Below are 21858 nucleotides of genomic sequence, written 5' to 3' on the forward strand. Positions count from 1 at the left end.
TTAAAGGGGTCATATGATGCGATTTAAATTTTTCCTTTCTCTTTGGAGTGTTACAAGCTCTTGGTGCATAAAGAAGATCTGTAAAGTTGCAAAGACTAAAGTCTCAAATCCAAAGAGATATTCTTTATAAAAGTTAAGAGTCAACCACGCCTACCTAAAATGGCTCGTTCTAACACGCCCCCACATGTCTACGTCATGATGGTGGAAGATTTGCATTACACCACCCAAATGTTCACGCAAAGAAAGAAGGCATAACTTTTATTCTGTGTACTTTTTATTTCTTATTTCTAGGCGCTGTGTTTCGTTGTGAAAGCGAAACTACTTTGGTTGGCCTTCCAAAAGCTGGAGCTGATCCGTGCTGGTCGCTGAGGAAATACATCAACTTTGTGCTGTCGATCGCCAGATTGGCTTTCTCCGTGGACGAAGCAGAGTCCAGCCCGGGGTCGTCACATGTGGTTGCCACAAGCCCGCCGGACGCTCCTTCGTCGAATCCACTGGCCGCGCCGTTCTCAAGCCCGCCCGCCTCTGCTCACTCAAGCCGGCCTCCGCTCACTCTAGGCCGCGGCTCACTCTAGGCCTCCGGCCTCCGCTCACTCAAGGCTGTGGTGTGTGCCGCTTTTTCGAAACTACATTGTTTGGACTTCCTAAAGAGGACACGACTAGAATTCAGTGGTTAAGTTGTATTTACAACACTGTTCCAGAACAGTTTAACCCAAATATTCAGATGTGTCCAGTGCATTTAATGTAGGACTGTTTCCTGATCCTGGTAGAGTAGACTACAATGCCGGCTGTTCTGACTCACAGACTGTAAGTAGGTTTTTATATTTAAAGAATTTGCCACTGACGATTCAAACGCAAGGTTTTGGCAGTGTAGAGTAGCACTTGTTGTTTGTCATTTCTCCGATCACAAATGCAGTCATGGTTTTATGTTACGCTCCGGCCGGACAGGGCATCACAATATGGTAAGGGGTGTAACATTTCCGTCACATGCTTGAGGTATTGGGCCAATCACAACGCACTGGATAGCTGGCCAATCAGAGCACACCTCGCTTTTCAGACCGATGAGCTTTGTAAAAATTGACACGTTTCAGAAAGGCGGGGCATAGAGGAGAAACAATAATGTACAGTATGTGGAAAATTATGTATTTTTTTAACCTTAAACTGCATAAACACATTTCATTTCACCAAATACACAAAATAGTGTTCTTTTTAGCAGCATCATATGACCCCTTTAAAGGGTTACTCCACCCCAAAATGAAACTGTTGTCATTAATTACTCACCCTCATGTCGTTCCAAACCCGCAAGGCCTCGGAACACAAATTAAGATATTTTTTATGCATTCTGAGAGCTCTCTGACCCTCCCATAGACAGCAATGTAAGTAACACGATCAATGTCCAGAAACGTACGGAGATGAAGGTAAAATAATCCATGTGACATCACGGGCACAACCGTAATTTTACGAAGCTATGAGAATACTTTTTGTACGCAAAGAAAACAAAAATAACAACTTTATTCAACAAATCGTCTCTTCCGCGTCACCGTAGCGCAATTTTGTATCCACTGAACGCTAGTGATTTTATGTTCAACAACGAAGCTTCGAAGCTTGTATAAAAAAAAAAAAACACATTTCACACTGAAGCACTGTATCGGAGTTTAATTAGTTTTGAGAAAAGCACATGATCTATGACGTCCAAAGCTTCATTCACCTAAAAAACACTTTTGGCGCATATGAAGAGGCCATCATTATCGAGGACGTTATCGCCGACAACTCCATGTCCTTGGCAGCGTCTGATGCAGAAGAGTGGGGAGATTCTGGAGGAGAGCCCAAAGTCCTTCCCCCTTCTCAAACTCTGAGGCCGAAACCAGACGCCAAACTCATCCGCATCCTGTCGAAGGCCTTGAGTGGTCGGCTCCGGAAAAGCCCCCCCCCACGCCCTGTTAGACGAGTGGTACCTGCCGGGAAGCCATCAACAGTCCTCTCGCCAACGCCCCGCCCCGTTCAGCAGGGCAGGGTCAGCACTGCATACAATAGTGGTTCTCCAAGTGTTTCAAGCCAAGCTTCTCCGCAGTATGGACGAGTCTGGTCAAGAACACCAGGAGGCTTTCAAAGAGCTGCGCAAAGCAACAGACCTGGCTCTGCGCGCCACGAAAGCAACGGCACAGGCAATCGGCAAGACCATGGCCAGTTTGGGGGTGCTGCAGCGCCACCTCTGGTTAAACCTCACTGAGATCAGGGACGCTGAGAAGAATGGCTTTTCTCGACTCACTGGTCTCGCCGTAGGGCCTGTTCGGCCCCACTGTGGACGGGTTTGCAGAAAGGTTTGCAGAGGCTCAGAATCATTGCAGGCGCTGCGTCACTTCCACCCCAAGCGCCCTGGCCCCGTGGCTGCGGGCTGCCCGAAGAATCCCGCCACTCATCCTGCAAAGCCAGCGCAGCCTCAGCCTCAGCCTCAACGGAAATCTGAACCTGGGCTGCAGCAGCGCCCCCGGACGGCGAAACGCTTCCCCTTTCCGAAGCGTCAAGGTCCCCGCCCACGAGTTGTGCTGGACTTGATGCGTCCTAATGCGCAAGAGAGGAAGAGGAGGGGCTCTGTTCTCGCCTCGGACGCCCCGCAAAACAGCTCGCTTTCATCCTACATCCCTCCAAGCACCTCTGAGCAATGGAGTTTCGTTTCCAGCAGGTCACGTACAATAGCGGACCCACATACAATAAAGGTCGTTCAAGATGTTAACTATCAAACAGAACATTGTGCACATTTGCCCCGAGGAGTGGTTTTTGACAGTGGATCTGAAAGATGCATACTTTCACATCCACATAGCCCCCCATTACAGGGTGGTTCATGTGCTTGGCAGATTTAACCTTGGCGCAGAAATGCTGTCCAGAGGCAAGGTAGCCCCGGGCAAATGGGCGCTACACCCTCAAACGGTTCAAGAGATCTGGTCAGTCTTCGGCAGGGCAGAGGTTGACCTCTTTGCCTCAGAAGACAACTCTCACTGCCCAACATACTTCTCGATACAGCGAGATGCTCTGACCCACGACTGGCCCAGTGCTTGCCTATACGCATTTCCCCCAATCGCCCTGATTCCACAGGTCATCAAGCGGGTCAGGGAGACCAAGTGCTCTCTCCTCCTGGTGGCCCCGCTCTGGAGGAACCAGGCCTGGTTCCCAGAGCCAGTGCAGCTCTCAGCAGCAGCCCCGTGGCCCATTCCGCTGAGGAGGAACCTTCTCTCGCAGGCGAAAGGCATGATTTGGCATACCCGGCTGGAGCCTTCATATATGGTGCATCGACGGGAGCTTAATCAGCTCCCAGCGAAAGCAAGCAATACCATTTTGGAGGCAAGAGCGTCGTCTACTTTACAGCCTAAAATGGTCTTCCTTAACTGGTGTTCTGCACGAAGATTGGACCCGATATCATGTGACGTGTCCCATGTGCTAACCTTTTTACAAGAGCTGCTGGATAAGGGGTGCGCCCCCTCCACGCTCAAAGTGTATGTGGCAGCTATCGCAGAGAACCATTCCCTCGAAGCTGGCCAATCGATCGGCAGAAACGACCTGATCGTTAAGTTCTTGAAGGGTGCACGGAGGCTGAATCCTCCTTGCCCTCAGACTGTGCCATCTTGGGATGTCCTGCGGGCCCTGAGAAGGCCCCCCTTCGAGCCGCTCAGTTTGGCTGATTTGCGGCCCTTATCGTTTAAAACTGTCCTCCTCCTTGCCTTGGCGTCGGTTAAGCGAGTGGGTTACTTGCAAGCACTGTCAATCAGCGCCTCATGTCTTGAGTTTGGGCCTAATGACTGTAAAGTCATTCTAAAACCAAGACATGGTTATGTTCCTAAAGTGCTCTCAACTCCATTCAGAGCTCAGGTGATCTCCCTATTGGCACTCTCCGTTGCAGATGGTGAGCTGGGTCCGAAAATGCTCAGAGCAGCTTTTTGTTTGCTTTGGAGGTCGCCATAAAGGACTGCCGGCCACAAAGCAGCGACTTTCTCGCTGGATCGTTGATGCGATAGCCTTGGCTTACACCTCAGAAGGCTTGCAGTGCCCTATAGGTGTAAGGGCCCATTCCACTTGAGGGATGGCCTCCTCCTGGGCATGGTCCAGCGGAATTTCTATCGGTGAGATCTGTGAAGATCTGGTCATCGCCGTCCACATTTGCCAGATTCAATAACTTAGACATCCCTGCTTTACAGGCGTGAGTTCTTTCAGTTTAATGTACCACTCTCCCTCTTGGGCGAAGCTGGTTATATTAGTGCTTCTCAGCCATTAGCTTGGGGCACAATGTGCTCATGTTCTCAGGGGTCCTTATTAGTGCTCCGAGACTGGGCTTGCAGAGCAGGACGTCCTGTATCTGCTCATAGCGTGTTGTTATTGGATGCGTTACTGACGTAACCTTGGTTCCATGAGATAAGGGAACGAGCGCTGCGTCACTAGCAGCACTATAAGCTGCACGCGAATCAATGACTGTCGTTTCAGTCAAATGATCTGATGAATGGGTCTCTGAGCCGACTTATATAAGGGTCGGCTCCGCCCTTTCTGGTGGGCTAAAGCTCCAATGGTTTGTGCAGCTACACAAACTTGAACTAATCAGGCTTCAGTACAGAGTAAAACAGGAGTTTTCCCCTTAGCATCTCACACAACGCTGGTTCCCTTATCTCAGGGAACCGAGGTTACGTCAATAACCAGAGTGTTTTCTATGTTTATTTAGGCTTGGATTTGAACGAAAACAACGTATCCGTGTGGTGCGGCTGTTTGATGCAGAATGCATCAAAAATATCTTAATTTGTGTTCCGAAGATGAACGGAGGTCTTATGAGTTTGGAACGACATGAGTGTTAGTAATTAATGACAAAATGTTCATTTTGGGGTGGAGTAACCCTTTAATTTACTCACCATTCTTCCACAAAACACAAGTATATTCAATTATAATGAAACTGTCTTTCAAAAAATACAAAGAGCATTATAAAAGTATCAAAAAGTGCTCAATAATACTCCTGCACTATATTCCAAGCCACGTAATAGTTTTGTGTGAGGAAGAGATCAAGATCAAAATCAAAATCATTTAGATTTAGCTAACAGGTACGTTCCTGTGAATGAGCGATGGCCGATTCATGAATTAATCATTATGAGTTTAATCTTTTTGCAAATCGTTTGATACGGTCTGAATTGTTCGTGAATCAGATTGATCCAGTTCTCGAGTCCAACTCACAGATTCAATGATCCGGTCCCAGACAACTCACTGGATATTAAGATTTTTTTTAATAATGACGGTCTTTTTTTCACACAAAACTACTGAATAACTTCAGAACAGTTCAAATATAGCATGTTAGTAATAGTCGTTTAGACTACTTGTAGCTATGATGCATTTTGGCACCTTTTTTGAAGACTGAAAGTTTTAGTATCTAATTGTAATTGCCCAGAAAAGCATAGTGATATTTTAAAGATAAAATAAACTATTTGTGTGTTGTGAAAGCATACCTTGAGCATCATTAAACATATCATTCATATGGTTTATCCTGTTTTCAATGACTTCAATGGCTTTGTTCACTGCTAGCACTGGATCAGAGCCGAAATCTTGGATGCCTATAAAAACAATTCAGAGTGAACCCAACAAATCCAACAACAGCACAAGAGTAAATCAAATAGGAACTGTGAAAATGAATTAGGCCTATTTAAAACTTACTTGCAATCTGATCGTCACTGACAAAGTCAAACATGACAACACCTGCTATTGACCAAGAGATCAGAAGTGTGATGATAACCACATATTGTGCCGGGCGATTCATGATTCTTAAAAATCCATGGCTCCGGGCTGTAAGTAAGTCTGGGTGCACTGCCCTAGCCGGGGCATCTACACCAGTGGGAGGGATGGGCTTCACAGCGGGACCTGTAAATATGGATGAATTTACACATATACCTGTATAGCAAACATTGCTCCTAAATGTCAAAAAATTGGAAAATGTTACCTAAATGTCTCTTTTTTTATTACTTGTGTTCATATATTCTAAATACTTTCCATATTTCTACATTGTTCTTTATTTCTATGTACAGTAAGTACAGCACCATAACAACATGATATTTGTTACAGCTGTTCTCTTGCATTAAAAGCAAGATGCATGACTGACTTCACGCTTGCAAGAATAAACTGCTTCTCCATCTTGTGTTATTTTCTCCCTGCTGCTTGAGTTTAATGACATCATGAACTAAACAAAGAAGCTAATTATTAATAAAGTCTTAATATTGCAAAAATTGATCACGTTTGCTAGATTCACCAAAATGTGACAAGTTAAAAAATTGGGGTCGGTATTTTATAATGTTTTTGGAAGAAGTTCCTTATGCTCACTAAGGCTGCATTTATTTGATCAAAATTACAATAAAACAGTAATATTGTGATATATTATTACAATGTTAAATAACTGTTTTATCATTTAATATATTTTAAAATGTGTATTCCTGTGATGGCAATGGTTGAATTTTGAGCAGCCTTTACTCCAGTCCTCAATGTCACATGATGATCCTTCAGAAATCATATATCATCCTATGGTCATCATATATCAATATGCTTATTTGGTGCTCAAATAACATACATTTTTATTAACAATATTAAAAACAGTTGTGCTGTCAGTTTAACATTTTTTGTGTAAACTGTGATACATATTTTTTTTCAGAATACTTCGATGAAGAGAAATTTCATTGCATTGATAAATCTAAATAAATTCTGAGGTTATGAATTATTTTAAGTTAATTATGGACTTCTCTGTATTAATCTCAAATATATAAGATACATAAATGTTATTAGTACAGCATATAATTTGTTTCAGATATGCTTATTTGGTGCTCAAATAACATACATTTTTATTAACAATATTAAAAACAGTTGTGCTGTCTGTTTAATGTTTTTTGTGTAAACTGTGATACATATTTTTTTTCAGAATACTTCGATGAAGAGAAATTTCATTGCATTGATAAATCTAAATAAATTACACACTTCTGAGGTTATGAATTATTTTAAGTTAATTATGGACTTCTCTGTATTAATCTCAAATATATAAGATACATAAATGTTATTAGTACAGCATATAATTTGTTTCAGCAGATTAAAATCTGTTTGTGACATAGGCTACATAGATCAACTGAGCTGTCTGATATGGTACCACAACAGCATTTATTGTGATTCAAGGTTTGTTTGTTTTTTAAGAAATTTATATTTTCATTCAACAAGGAAGCATTAAATTAATCAAAAAATGACAGACTTTTACCATTTAAAGACATTAATATATAAATATTTGAAATATTTAATATTAATATAATAATGTATTATTTAATATTAAACTATTTAATTAATTAAAAATGTAGAGATTTTCATATATGTAAAAAAATATTTAATTAAATATGTATTTAAATATAATGCAAATATAATTAATTAATAACAAATGCTGTCCTTTTGAACTTTCTATTCATCAAAGAATGTTGAAAAAAAACTGCAGAACTGTTTTCAACATTGATTATAATAAGAAATCTTTCTTGAGCATATTAGAATGATATCTGAAGGATCATGTGACACTGAAGACTGTAGTAATGATGCTGAAAATTCAGGTTGCCATCTCGGGAATAAATTACATTTTAAAATATATTAAAATAGAAAACAGTTACTTTAAACTGTATTAGTATTTCACAATATTAGTGTTATTTTTATGTTTTATAAAAACATTAACAAATCTTACCAACCCCAAACTTTTTAATGGTCATTGCATTGAATAATTAAATCAAAATAATAAGTACTTTTCTTTTGATAATTTAGATTCTAAAATGTGTATTAACGCATAAACATGAATTTGTTTAAGACCACCATTGCAAATGTTAAATCTAGAAGTTTTCAATTTTGACAGAAATTTTAAATCCTGAAGTACCTGCAAAATGATCTTAACACAAAAGATACTCAATTATAATTTGATGATAGATGAAAAAACCAAAGGTTGAAAGAAATGTATTTGAATGACACTTTATTCTAAAAATGTTTGTGCATAAATGAAACAAAGCATTTAAATAAACACAATATTTATGAATTAATCCAAATATAGATGGTACAAAAATAAATGTGAAAAACATGAGGTTGGATTTTAACACAAATGCAGCACATAATTTAAATTATAGGCCCAGATAAAAGCAGATCTTCAACTGAACCCCAAAATATTGACTGAAATCAACACTATAGTTGTGAAGAGTAGGTGAGTAACTGCTCCTGAAGTATGGCTCATAAAAAGTAAAGAATGACCCAATAATGAATATTCAAACATGTCATTTTATCACGAAGGACAAAATGAGGGGCAAAAAACAAGGCAGACCAGCAATGAGTTACCTTGAGTGAAATTCTATCATTTCATAATATTTCTCTACGCATTTAGTCGTGTTATTTTATAATGCATGATCTTGTGAGATACATTTAATGGACTTTTTTATTTTCTCTCACAACAGTAAGGATGTTAGCAGTCATTTTATCTTATTTGCAGGAAAGATGCAAGTATGGTCAAGCATAATGCCCACTTGGTCTCGTACTATTCTGATACATACACTGCTCTATTGTTAATCCAAAGTGACTAAATAGAAAATGCACTCATTCTAAGAAGCAGAAAACAAAAGAAAGACATTGAGCGCTTGCTGAAAGCAGCTGCAAAATAATTAGGCCCAGCAAAATCACTAAAACCAGTTCAGACATCATTACCTTCTGTGAAAGTCACAATGATGTGTCAGAAATGCTACCTATGCACTGCTGTATGTCTCGGCTAAAAGGGAGTGTTTTGACACGTACAGTTATTTTAATATACAATTGACAGAGTTCCTTTAATATTTAAAAGAGGCTGGTCAACATCTTACTGGAAGTGTCTAGGAATGATTTCCAGAATCATTGTAAATCTCAAAACGGTTGATGCATGTTGAGCATGCTTTCCTCACAGCGTCGACTTTCTCGGCAGGATAAGAACGCAAAACAGCATTATAAAAAGTAATAAAACAAGCCGAATACGAGGGAAAACTAAACACACTATTTACACTACATACAAACAAGCCATTCTTATCATTAATCGTGACTGATGTGTCTCCCCAGAACACTATTTTTGGCTTTACTGACAAATATAATGCGACTGCATGTCCTTTTTTCAATGGAAGATGAATTGTGTCAGACATTGGGTCGAGATGGCACAAAACTTGGAAGCTTTTCTCATCAAACGCTCTTTCGATCAGTCTTTTGAAGGGCAGTCTATTGTGGCATACTCTCCACTCTGCAGGAGCTCCATGTTTAGAGGTTGTCCCCGGGTTGGTATTGTGGTTCAGTGGCAGTGAAGTAATCCTCCAGGAAGGCTTGCAGATACTCAAAGGTGGGCCGTTCCTCGGGGTCCCTCTTCCAGCATTGGAGCATGAGCTCGTGCAGGGAGCTGGGACAGTCCTGGGGGCAGGGCATCCTGTAACCACGCTCTACTTGCTCCAAGACTTCTCGGTTGTTCATGCCTGAGGGACAAATGCAAAGCATGTGCTCTTTAACTCGGGGAAAGAAAAAAAAAGCTGTGGGGCCCTTAAATTCCTGTATGATGCTGAGTTGTACTTCATTCATTTATTCAAGCTCTTAAAGGGATAGTTCACCCAAAAAGTGAAAGTGAAAAGTGTTGTTTTGTACCCCATAGACATTGTACGGACAAAAACAGTTTAAACATTCAAAATATCTTCTTTTGTGTTCATCAGAAGAAAGATAATCTTACAGGTTTGGAACTTTTTGGGTAAACTATGCCTTTAATTTAGTGCTGTCAAATGATTAATCGCGATTAATTGCATCCAAAATAAAAGTTTTTGTTTACATAATATATGTTTGTGCACTGTGTATATTTATAAATACACACACTTGCACGTATATATTTAAGAAAAATATGTTATGTTTATATATTAAATATATTTATATATAATATAAATTATATGAATATAAATATATACATGTAAATACATGTAAATATTTTCAAAATATATACGGTCTGCTTGTGTTTTATATATACATAATAAAAATGCACAGTACACACACATACTGTATATTATGTAAACAAAAACTTTTATTTTGGATGCGATTAATCGCGATTAATCATTTGACAGCACTACTTTAATTCTGTCATGGGTGTGGAACTCACCCTCATGTCGTTCCAAACACATAACCCCTTGGCTAATCTTCAAAACACAAATTAAGATATATTTAATAAACCTGAGAGGTTTCTGTCCTTCCGCTGAAAGTCCAGGTAACCAATACTTTTACATTATATTTACATTACATTTATGCATTTAGTATAAATGTTGAAGATTCAAAATTGTCATAAAGGCATCATAAAATGAATCCATATGAATTGAGCAGTTTAATTAAAGTCTTGTGAAGAGAGATATGACCACTTTATATGATGAACAGATTTCATTTAGGCTTTAATTCACATGTAAACAGACATGCACAGAGCGCATCACATTTGGTAATGCATATGTTTCCCGCTACAACAAACTTTATTAGTTCTCGTACATCACACATGCATATTTGAACTTCCGTGTTTACCATATGTGACGTGCTCTGTGTGCCGATCATTGTTTAGCCTAAATTAAAATCTGCTCATCAAATACAGAGATTGTATCTCTTCACAAGACTTTTATATGGATTTGTTTTACAGTGCCTTTATGACCTTTTTGGATCTGATAAGTTTTGGACTTTTTGGACGGGACTTTAAACGGGGGTACAGAAACCTCTCAGGTTTCATTAAAAATATCTTAATTTGTGTTTCAAAGATTAACCAAAGACTTATAGGTTTGGAACAACATGAGAGAGCAAGTGGTGAATTACCCCTTTAAAGGCATAATTTAACCACAAAAGGTTCCAAATCGGCAAGATTTTCTTTCTGCTGCTGAACACAAAAAGGGATATTTTGAATGTTTCTGCTTTTGTCCATACAATGTAAGTCTATGGAGTCCAAAACAACATTGGACCCCACTGACTTTCACTGTAAGGAAAAAAAACACAAGAGACATTTTTGTGTTCATACAGGCTTGCAATGACATGTGGGTTAGTAAACAATGACAGAATTCTGAGTAAATTATACCTTTAAGAATTAATCTTGCATCAAATAGCAAACTGTCTTTGAAAAATTGCGATTAAATTTTAGTCTGTTTAACTGATGAAATTTTAGCCAGTTGCTGTCAGTGTTAATGGCCTAAAAATGTACCTTCTACCATCAGATCTCACCTGGATAGGGCACGCGTCCTTTGGTGACCAGCTCTGTGAGAAGTATTCCAAATGACCACACATCTGACTTGATGGTAAACCTTCCGTAGAGTGCTGCCTCTGGAGCCGTCCACTTGATTGGGAACTTGGCACCTACAACAGAACACTGGATTTATGGATCTGATCTCGAAATGTGGCCTACTTGTGAATTGGGCAACGTTCCCAGGGAAATTACAGATTTAAATATGTGCATAAGGAAACAAACATAAGTAGATAAAACACAGCACAGTCATATGTTATATGATCTGTATAGCAACGTCATCCCCATTTGAGAGGCTGCCATGTTGAAATGTCTTCATATGCAACTCAACATTTTACTACAAACACTTACAATACATAAATAACATACAACACAGTAATATGCGTGATGCCAATATTAAAACGAGGAAATGCCCAGTGAACAAATACATTTTTGCAGTTCAAATGTTCAACACTTGCCATATGGTAACATTAATATTTTCTGTAAAACTACGCTAGACTGTGATCCTTATAAAACATTTTAATAATAAACAATGCCAAAAAATATACAGACACAGAAGGAAATGTACAGAAATTTGAGCAACACTTACATCATGACTTAAAACCAACATATTACTGGTTTTTACAAACTCTGATCTTTTAACTCCAATAATGCAATGTACTTTTTTTCTGAATTGACAGAGTAAACTGTAAACTGAAGAAAAAGGATGTTGCCATATGGCAACACTGTACCATAGAGGGTTGATTAAACCTATGAAGACAGCAGCTAAGCCTGATTTGGGAGTGTAACTCTCACCTTGTCGTGCTGTGTATTCATTGTCCTCTATTAGTCTGGCCAGTCCAAAATCTGCAATCTTGCACACTAAGCTGTCACCAACAAGTATATTGGCAGACCGCAGATCTCTGTGGATGTAGTTCATCCTTTCAATGTAAGCCATGCCTGCAGCAACCTAGAAGACAAGTGCGGGAGCAATGATTTAAATGTTTATAATAAGTATTTAAATATCCTATAGTCAAATAAGTGCTTACTGAAACCAGATACCTTAATCTATTATGGGTATCAAAACATTTTACTAACCTGAGCGGCCATGTCCACTAAATTTGGCAATTTAAGCCCACGTCCTTCACCATCCTTCAAGAAATCCAGCAGGCTTCCTGAAGACAATCAGTATACATGTGAACAAACCTGTGTGATTTCTTTGGAGGTATAACAGTAATATTGTGAAATATTATTTCAATTTCAAATAAATGTAATTTTAAAATTTGGAATTTCCAGCATCATTACTCCAGTCTTCAGTGTCACATGATTCTTTAGAAATCATTCTAATATGCTGATTTGGTGCTCAAGACACATTTCTTTTAATCAGTGTTGAAAACAGTTGTGCTGTTTAATATTGTTGTGGAAACCGTGATACATTTTTCAGGATTCATTGATGAAAAGAAAGTTCAAAAGAGCAGCATTTATTTAGCACTTCTGTTTGCAAAATCTGTTCTTACCTTTGCTCATATATTCTGTCACAATGTAGATGGGTTCTTCAGAGACGACCGCATAAAGCTGCACTAGCTTGTCATGCCTCAGTTTCTTCATTATCTGAGCCTCCTCCAGGAACGACTCTGGGGACATTGTGCCTGGTTTCAAGGTCTTCACTGCCACTTTAGTATTGCCATTCCAACTGCCTGCCATTCAGAGACGAGATTTCATAGTGAGTCACACAGCCCTTGAAAGGAATCACACATAACCCCTTCCAAGACAGCTGGCTTTCTTTTGATGAGAGGAAATGTTCTCTGCCTTACTGACAGGCCTAGATTTATACCCCTGGAATTATAAGTAATGTATGGATATCAAACTCTTTTATTGGGCATGTGGTTAAACTAATCTCTTACCCATCCAGACCTCTCCGAACTGTCCATTCCCCAATCGTTTGATGAGCTGAAGTGACTCCCGTGGGATCTCCCATACATCTTTGGTTTTGACAGACAGGTCAGCAAGGCGGGGCATGCCTTTATGGCATGGGACTATTAAACGGCAACAAAGTCCTGCAGCCCGGGCTGAATGCAGATATGTTAACAGATTATACTGTTAGTAAATCATTTAAGATGGATTCATTTTTGCATTTTGCATTCAATGCAGATTTACCAGAATAATGGTGCACAAGCTGCTGCAGAGTTTCAAATTGAGCTCTAGTGGTGATGTAATATCCTCCATTGTCCAATTTGCGGATCTTGTAGTGCTTCACGTGGTCGCCTTTAGTTTCATCCCAGTCCTGTATGGACAATGAATATGCTCCTAGAATAAATATGAGCGAACAGACAATTAGATTAGAAGGTTTATTTTGTGGAAAGAAATTAGCACTTTTGTCCAGCAAGGATGCATCAAATTGATCAAAAGTGACAGTAACGACATTAAAAATGTTACAAAAGGTTTTTATTTCAAATGCTGCTCTTTTAAACTTTCTATTCATCAAAGAATCCTATCACAAGTTCCACAAAAAAATTAAGCAGCACAGCTGTTTTTAAATTTGATGATAATATGAAATGTTTCTTGAGCACCAAATCAGAATATTAGAATGATTTTGAAAGACTTATGTGACACTGAATGGCAGATGAAAATTCAGCTTTGCCATCATTAAAACATTAAAATATATTAACATAGAAAACAGTATGATAAAATGTTTTACTGACCCCACACTTGCGAATGGTAGCTTCACAGCAAATTACCTTTCGTGGTCTCACTCTCCCTTATAAGGAAAGTGCCTCTGGGATTTCCATTTGACAAGAGTTGCCGTTCTGCATCTTTACGGCCAAGTTTTCCAAAATACCAACTACAAAGGGATACACAGTGTTTGGTTTGGTTAACAGTATGACCACATTACAAAGTTATGTTATTGCCCTTGCCCCAATGAAAATACTACTAGGAGTAATGCAAATAACAGACATTGTTCTTCTGGATAGTCTTCCTATTTATATTTAACTTTCGTCTATTTTAGAACTAAAACCGAACTTACTCTTCTGCCTGTATGGAGTCTACTGGAGCCACATAATTACTGGGTATGTATCCAGTTCCACCTGTAGTGAGAGAGCGAGCCTCCCACCAGTCTCCTTCCCTGATATACAGCAACAGGAGCAAGAGAACAAATAAACAATGAATACATTTCTATTGGGTCAAATTTCAGTTATTGAGAAGGAAACTGACTGTACCATAATGCACATATAAAATCTAATTTAAAAGGCAAAGTACAGATACAATACCATTCGTTTGGGGTCAGAAAGATTTTTTCTTAAAGAAATTAAATTATTTTTATTCAGCAAGGATGCATTAAATTTATAATGTAACAAAAGGTTTATATATAAATGTATAAATGTTGTTCTTTTGAACTTTCTGTTCATCAAAGAATCCTAGAAAAATGTATTACGGTTTTCACAAAAATATTGCGCAGCACAATGGTGAAAAACATGTTGAAAATATTGATAATAATATTCAATGTTTCTTGAACACCATATTAGTATATTAAAATAATTTCTGAAGAATAATGTGCCACTGAAGACTTTTTTATGGCTTTGACATCACAAGATTAAATTACATTTTTTTAAAAAGCACAATATTACAGTTTTTACTGTATTATTGATCAAATAAATGCAGCCTTGATGAGCAAAATAGGCATCCTTTAAAAACATTACAAATCTTACTGACCCCAAACTTTATAACAGTTGAGTACATCAAAAGCGTTAGTTAATATAGACTAGCTTTCTATTTTTTCTATTCTATCTACTTGTTTTTCTTTGTGTGTGTGTGTATAATATATATATATATATATATATATACACACCTTGCTACGTGTACTGCGTTAGGCTAACCGAGACTTGTCATTTGCACTTATATATTGTTGCTCTTTTGTTAGTTTTGACTGCTTTTATTGTCCTCATTTGTAAGTCGCTTTGGATAAAAGCATCTGCTAAATGACTAAATGTAAATGTAAAATGTAATATTTCAGACAGCATCCTACTGAAAAATGAATTACAAAAAATATTCAGAAAGAATACTTTTGGATTGGATTATGAAACATTGTTTTTTATTGTCTCTTAAAATATGTTCTGTGAACTTACGTGCTATTTAGAATCTGGAACTTTTCCCCTTTCCTGAAGCTGAGGTCATCCTCTGACCTTGCTTCATAATCATAAAGTGCTACAAAGAGTGTTACTCCTGCAAAATAAAATGGCAGATAACATCAGCTTACTAAAACAATGCAGTTTTATAGAAATATTACAAAGTCTCCACAATGTGCAGTACAATGTGATCCAAAGCGGAAATTGTTGGGATATTTTTTATAAAGATTTAAAATTTTTATTTGAAACGGTCAACATTAAATGATATTCACAACTCATTTTAATTTTATTAAATATTTTTTAAATAAAATAGCATATTCAATGAGAAAAAATGTAGGCCATGACTTGATTTTATCAATCAGATTTGATTAAATCATAATACCACAATGGAGCAAAGAGGGAAGGGGCTAAAAAAAAGGGGGTCTTGGTGATGTCAGCCAAAAAGGAAAGTTTTTTCAGAGACTTAACAAAGACAAACATTTTTTTTTATTTGTAATGATGAGGACCAATCCAACGGGCTCAGTAAAAATAGGAAAGAGCACTATGAGAGTTAATAAAGGTGATTTTTATGTCACATTGACTTCAACATTCTGGACAGCTTAAAGATATTTCACTTTCTGTTCGAGTGCTAGAACAGCAAATCCCTCATTTGTTCTACCTGTTCCACCCCGGGATCGTAGTGTTCCAGAGTGTGAAGAAGAGTTCACTCCACCAAACACAGTCACTCCTTGACTGACAGGTGCATGGAAGTTGTTGTAGTTGGGTATAGTGTTGACTCCAAAGCTGGGGTAGTGCTGAGGTGTCGGATCAGCCCCATATCGATATCCTGCATGCTGTGAGACGCTAGTTTCTCTGTCGTCTGTGAGTTTGGTTGCCTCTTTGTCCTTGCATTGCACACAGCCCATTATCTATATTCTTTGTGGTGAAGAAAGGCATAAATGAACATTCATACAAAATGACTTGATATTTATGTATTTCTAATTTTGAATCTAATCAAATTAGAGACACTAAAGAGGAGATTCAGATTCATATTCAGAACAACTGACTGGAAGTAAATACCCCTAATTGATTACTTGAAATGGACATAAATCAATAAATAATTCAACAAGTGATTCAGAAAGACGTTTGGTTTTAATCAAACAGTCTGTAATTACAGAGAAAACAAATGGATTTGGACACTGAATATGTGATTCATTTCATCTTATTTGCAAATAGCATGATTTGGATAATTGAGTTAGTTAAAGAAATAGTTCCCCAAAAATGAAAATTTGCTGAAAACATATTCACCCTCAGGCCATCCAAGATGTAGATGAGTTTGTTTGTTCATCGGAACAGATTTGGAGAAATTTGCATTACGTCACTTGCTCAACAACGGATCCTCTGCAGTGAATGGGTGCCGTCAGCATGAAAGTCCAAACAGCTGATAAATACATCACAATGATCCACACGTAATCCACACGACTCCAGTCTATTAATGAATGTCTTGTGAAGTGAAAAGCTGTGTTACTAAGAAATAAAACCATCAACTTCAAACACTGACTTTAAACCATAATAAAATTTCCTCTAGTAAAACAAAATGTAGGCCTATCCTCTTTTGCATTCTCACATCAAAATCCACATACAAATTAGTTTAGAACTGTTTCGGACTGTTTGCTCTTATAAACAGTGGTTTGATCTGTGCATACTTCTCTCCTGATTCAGACAAGATGACTTTTTCACTGGAGAAAGCAATATTCTGAATAGTTGACTCGTACAGTATCTTAGCCGGAAGCAGCGGTTTTAAGGTAAAAACATCTTTATGATGGATTTGTTACAAACATGCAGCTTTTCACTTCACGAGACATTAACTGATGTGGATTACTTGTGGATTATTGTGATGTTTTATCATCTGTTTGGACTCTCGTTCTAATGGCACCCATTCACTGCATAGGATCCATTGGTGAGCAAGTGATGTAATGAGTAAATTTTCAGCAAATTTTCATTTTTGGTTGAACTATTCCTTTAATGTGCTTATTATCCAACCAAAGCAAGTACTGTATTCTGTAGAACATTATGTTAATATTAACAAATGTTAAAAGAAGTGGCCTGTTTAGACAAGACTTGAAATGTAACACATGCAGACAGTAAACGAAAACATATATTCAATAAACATACCAAGGCAAGCACTGGGCTACCACAGTGGAGTATTCGCATTCCATTCAATTAAAGAGGATGTGAAAACATCTATGATTTGCTCCTTTGCCTGAGTGGGCAAAACAAAAGCCAAAGACATTTTTTTTATTGGCAATCAACTTCTGGGGAACTATAACACACTGTGCTGAAGAATACTTAAAAGTCTGATGTCTGTATAAGTTAAACATTCTTTAACATACTTTAATTATTCTGCAGAAAACAAAGAATTCAGAAGAAAGAGCCATTCATGCTTTTGTTGTACAAGAAAAAGTGTCTCGACCACAGACATTATAGAAAATATATTCTAAGGAATACAGATGTACCTATATTGTTGAAAACTTATAATTTTATACTCATCATGACAAAAATATATAGGAGTCATGTTAATTAAGTCAGTAATAACCGATCATTTTCATCACTCAGGCTTTTTGTTCATGATTACTGCGTAAATATATTTACAGAGATTGCTGCTGGGGGGATTTCAGGAACCAGTCCCTTAAATTAAGGGATTTATATAATTTTATATAGACAAAATATTTGAATGCTGCTAAATGGAGGATTTGACGTTCTGAGACTCAAAACATAGAAACATTTCCATGACTTTTGACGTTTTATTACTTTCCCAGATTTTTCCAGGTTTTCCATGCCGGTGCTAACCCTGTATTTATCATTCTGCATGCATAAAGAAAGCAATAAGAGAAGAAAAGGTCTTTTTGTGCCTTAGGTCCACTGCATATACATTCGAACAGACATAAAACAACTAGAAAAATCAATAGTAGATTGTACAGATTGTACAAAAAATGAAATAAAATCCGTTAAGTCACACAAATACTTGAGTGTTGAGAGTGTAAACGCTGATAGAGGGTATTGTATGATTTCATTCTATTATAAGATGACTAGTGTCCAGTGACAGAGGCCTTATTCTTCCATTCAATTGTGTACATAAGGCTTTTTCTGCTGCGCATCAATCCTGCTGCCAGAGACGAGCGCTTAGGAGCAAAAGCATCACACCATACCTACACAAAATGCATTCGTTCTCGATGTTAAACGTCCCTAAATATCATGCGGCTGATAAAGCGAAAGCATTATGATTAGTCCGCCCACTCTAGCATTATAAAGCCTCCATCTCCCATCATTTCCATTAACCACAATATCCATTGGAAACGAATCGGCTGCACCAAGTGCATCAAAAACGCCAGACCTTCAAAAAAATGCTTACCAAGAGAGGGGTCCCCTGAAGCGTTTTGTATTTCACCGCAAAGAGAGAATCGAAAATAGGTCATTTACAAACAGCTTTTTCTATGAATAAAATCTCGGTGAATTATGAAAATAACAACATTGGCCCTGACGGCTCAGGCTGCTCCTGTCGCCGAGTGTAACAGATGATGGCGTTGCTGAGGCGGATTCTCTGGGGACCGAGGGTGTGATTGACAGGACGCTCAGCCAATCGGGTTGCGCAGAAGACGCCTGCGTGCGTGCGTGCGTGCGTGCGTGCGCATATTTTGCCTCCTCGATGGTCCTTACTTGCTTCTACTATGCAGCGTGGGCTCAGCTGTGGTTACTATAGGAAAACAAGGACTGTCTGGTCATGCTCCACAAATCTCTCTGAAATCGTCGACAACCTGTGACACCATTAATTTGGTGTGTAGTCTGAGTTTTAAAAAAATATTTAAAAACATGTATAATCCACACATGTTGTGAGGCACACCTACTTTTCTAGACACTCCTGAGAATTTCCTTAAATTAGAAACGTTTTGGGTGTGAAACTTTTCAGTCAAGCCTGCCAAAAGTAAATCTCGTTATCATCAAAGTAAATGCACCCTCGTGCAAATCTTTTAATTGAAAGGTTGCATGGTGTTCTCAGGAGGAGGGTATAAATGTCAGGTTGTGGCAAGTCATCACATTTTTGCTTAGTAATTATAATATTTTCAATGGTTTGATAACTTGGTTTGACATTTTACTTTTTTCTGTTTCATTATTTTTTTTAGCCGAAAAGCCTAAAAAAGCAAGTTCCATTAGGTAGCATACCCAGATAAATATTAGGACAATGTGTGTTCAACTGTATTTTTTCTCTCTCTCTGTCAGTAGGCTAATGTTGGAAATATTCAAATCACTTATAAAGGATTGTTTGGCCATACATTTAAATTCTGTGATTCGTGAACATTTACCCAGCCTCATGTTGTTTGAAACCTGTATGCCATTCTTTATTCTGTGGAAAACAGAAGAAGATGTTTGACAGAATGAAAATCGGTTGCTGAAAATTCTCCTAAAATTCTCCCTAGCATCTTCTCTTTTTTACAGTCTATGGTGTGAACAAAGAAAGTCATACAGGTTTAGAAGAACATGGATTTTTTGGGAATGCGATTGTGCCTACTAAAACTGACAACTAGCCCCAGTCTACTCTTCTGAATGATCATATATCACGATGGGCCCTTTTCATAGACTGAGGATGCATTTGCCCCGTTCATCAAGTGTATAAAATGTGTTTTATTTTTTGTATATTTTATATGTATACATTTTATATTTAATGTCAATTTCTAACACTATACTTTGTGTTGTCTTTAAATTGCATAAAACTAATTAACTCTAGAATGGCCTAAGGGAGTGTCTTTCTTTTATTCGACCAGTGTTATAGGGTAAATCTCTAGACCCCCCCCCCTTTTAGAAAGTCATAGAAACGTTTTTGACTTGCTATTGGGGCAAACTCAAATGCAAAATATAGACTTGTAGATTCCGTTTACCAGAACTTTACCCATCTATGATGACTTTCGCTTTTGAGAGCCTCTGAAATATGAAAAGGTCCACTGGTACATGCCAAAAACTAATTGTACTGCCATGTTACATGTCCAATGTTATCCTGCCAAAAAAAGGCAAAGCGTGTATATGACATGCAATGTTACCCCTTTTAGAAAGTCATAGAAACGTTTTTGACTTGCTATTGGGGCAAACTCAAATGCAAAATATAGACTTGTAGTTTCCGTTTACCAGAACTTTACCCATCTATGATGACTTTCGCTTTTGAGAGCCTCTGAAATATGAAAAGGTCCACTGGTACATGCCAAAAACTAATTGTACTGCCATGTTACATGTTAATGTTATCCTGCCAAGAAAAGGCAAAGCGTGTATATGACATGCAATGTTAGAGATGTATTCAAAATCAGTAATCAGCAAAAACAGATCAAGGTTTGGGCTGACTTTCAAGCATTTGCAATATTATTAGAAAATGAAACTCTGCCAGTGGACTCTCGCTCTAAATCAACATCTGTTACTGCAGCGTCAGCCAACAGTAGTGAGATTTTGTGATATTTTACTATTTATACTCATCAAGATTTTTGATGAGTCACTTCATGCTATGAATAGCTGACTTCTCAAAATGTTTTGTGAGGTTTCACTCCTTAAATTCTATTAAAGATATTGCGATGTGTTTTTTTGTAACCTTTTGTAACCAATGTCCCTAAAATAATCTAAATCTGTTTTACTATTCATTTATGTCCTGTTATTTTAATTTTATAATACATTTATGTTTTTAAAGATAAATGTCCAGACTGCACAAACCGGTTTGGTGTAGTGAATTAGCTTTAACGTTTTAGGGCTTCTCTGTTTAACAAAACATCCATCAGCTTAGTCTGCAATATAAATCTTCCCTTATATTTCCTGGATTACTCAGGCAGATCCTTCACTCATTCAGACGTAAACAAATATTTCACCACTGCAGATTTACAATATTATTATTGTTTATGAGCAATCTGCTGTGATGTTGAGCAGTTGCCATGGTGACGTGAGTTAGTATGGTGATGTGAAGCACACTTTAGACCATTTCAGTGCATTCAAAACAGCTCTGTCATGGCTGACAATAAACTGTGACTGAATCTAGGTCACCAGGATTCCTCAGAATGAATTCATCATGCATGCAATGTGTGACTGGATGTTTATATTGGAAAATTGTAATCCACGGTTGGAACGTTGGAAATGAAATACTCACAAATCTATGTGTTGGCCTATGTAGTGTCTAAGTGGTAGCCTATAATGCATACTCAGCCATTTAAATCTATGCTGTTTGCTTTCTCCCTTCATATTTTGAAGAAACCAAAAGAAAGGTTGTTTGAGAGACAGGTTTAAGACAGCAGCAAAGACCAACGGAGAAAATAAAGCAATAAAAAGAAAAGCAAAACCTTTGTGACTGGATTCATTGGTTCTGAATCACCAGTTGCTGGTTGCGCGCCCTTCCTCCTCCTCCAGTGCGTGAGTGTAGCCCCTCCTCCCGGCTTCACGCAGGCCTCTGATTGGCTCACGCAGCTCTTCGGTGACGTC

The 21858-nt window shown here is 38.0% G+C and overlaps 2 protein-coding genes across 3 annotated transcripts in view; both read right to left on the reverse strand.

The window, feature by feature from the left end:
* LOC107583616 (titin) overlaps window positions 1–5882 on the reverse strand; it is a 41786-nt gene extending 35904 nt beyond the window's left edge. Inside the window, exons 1-2 of the mRNA XM_016269903.1 lie at window positions 5680–5882; window positions 5475–5579 (exon numbers count right to left, since the gene is read on the reverse strand). Coding sequence (XP_016125389.1) covers window positions 5475–5579; window positions 5680–5782 — 208 coding nt within the window. The 5' untranslated portion in view covers window positions 5783–5882. The remainder of the gene's footprint in view (window positions 1–5474; window positions 5580–5679) is intronic.
* A 2552-nt stretch (window positions 5883–8434) lies between these two features.
* fyna (FYN proto-oncogene, Src family tyrosine kinase a) lies at window positions 8435–21845 on the reverse strand. Of its 2 annotated transcripts, none has more exons than XM_016269673.1 (13): window positions 21720–21845; window positions 17530–17617; window positions 16034–16290; window positions 15376–15472; window positions 14277–14375; window positions 13990–14093; window positions 13409–13558; window positions 13156–13320; window positions 12769–12948; window positions 12350–12426; window positions 12068–12221; window positions 11254–11385; window positions 8435–9500 (listed from the first exon to the last, which is right to left on the reverse strand). In XM_016269673.1, exons 3-13 carry the CDS (start codon window positions 16278–16280, stop codon window positions 9292–9294), a joined length of 1614 nt encoding a protein of 537 aa, XP_016125159.1. In that variant the 5' UTR covers window positions 16281–16290; window positions 17530–17617; window positions 21720–21845; the 3' UTR covers window positions 8435–9291. The 2 variants fall into 2 exon arrangements, with proteins under 2 accessions (XP_016125159.1, XP_016125158.1); XM_016269672.1 differs by lacking the exon at window positions 21720–21845 and adding an exon at window positions 18767–18941.
* Between the last annotated feature and the right edge of the window lie 13 nt (window positions 21846–21858).

This window comes from Sinocyclocheilus grahami, unplaced genomic scaffold (assembly GCF_001515645.1).
Source record: "Sinocyclocheilus grahami isolate Dianchi unplaced genomic scaffold, SAMN03320097.WGS_v1.1 scaffold54.1, whole genome shotgun sequence".
NCBI lineage: Eukaryota > Metazoa > Chordata > Actinopteri > Cypriniformes > Cyprinidae > Sinocyclocheilus > Sinocyclocheilus grahami.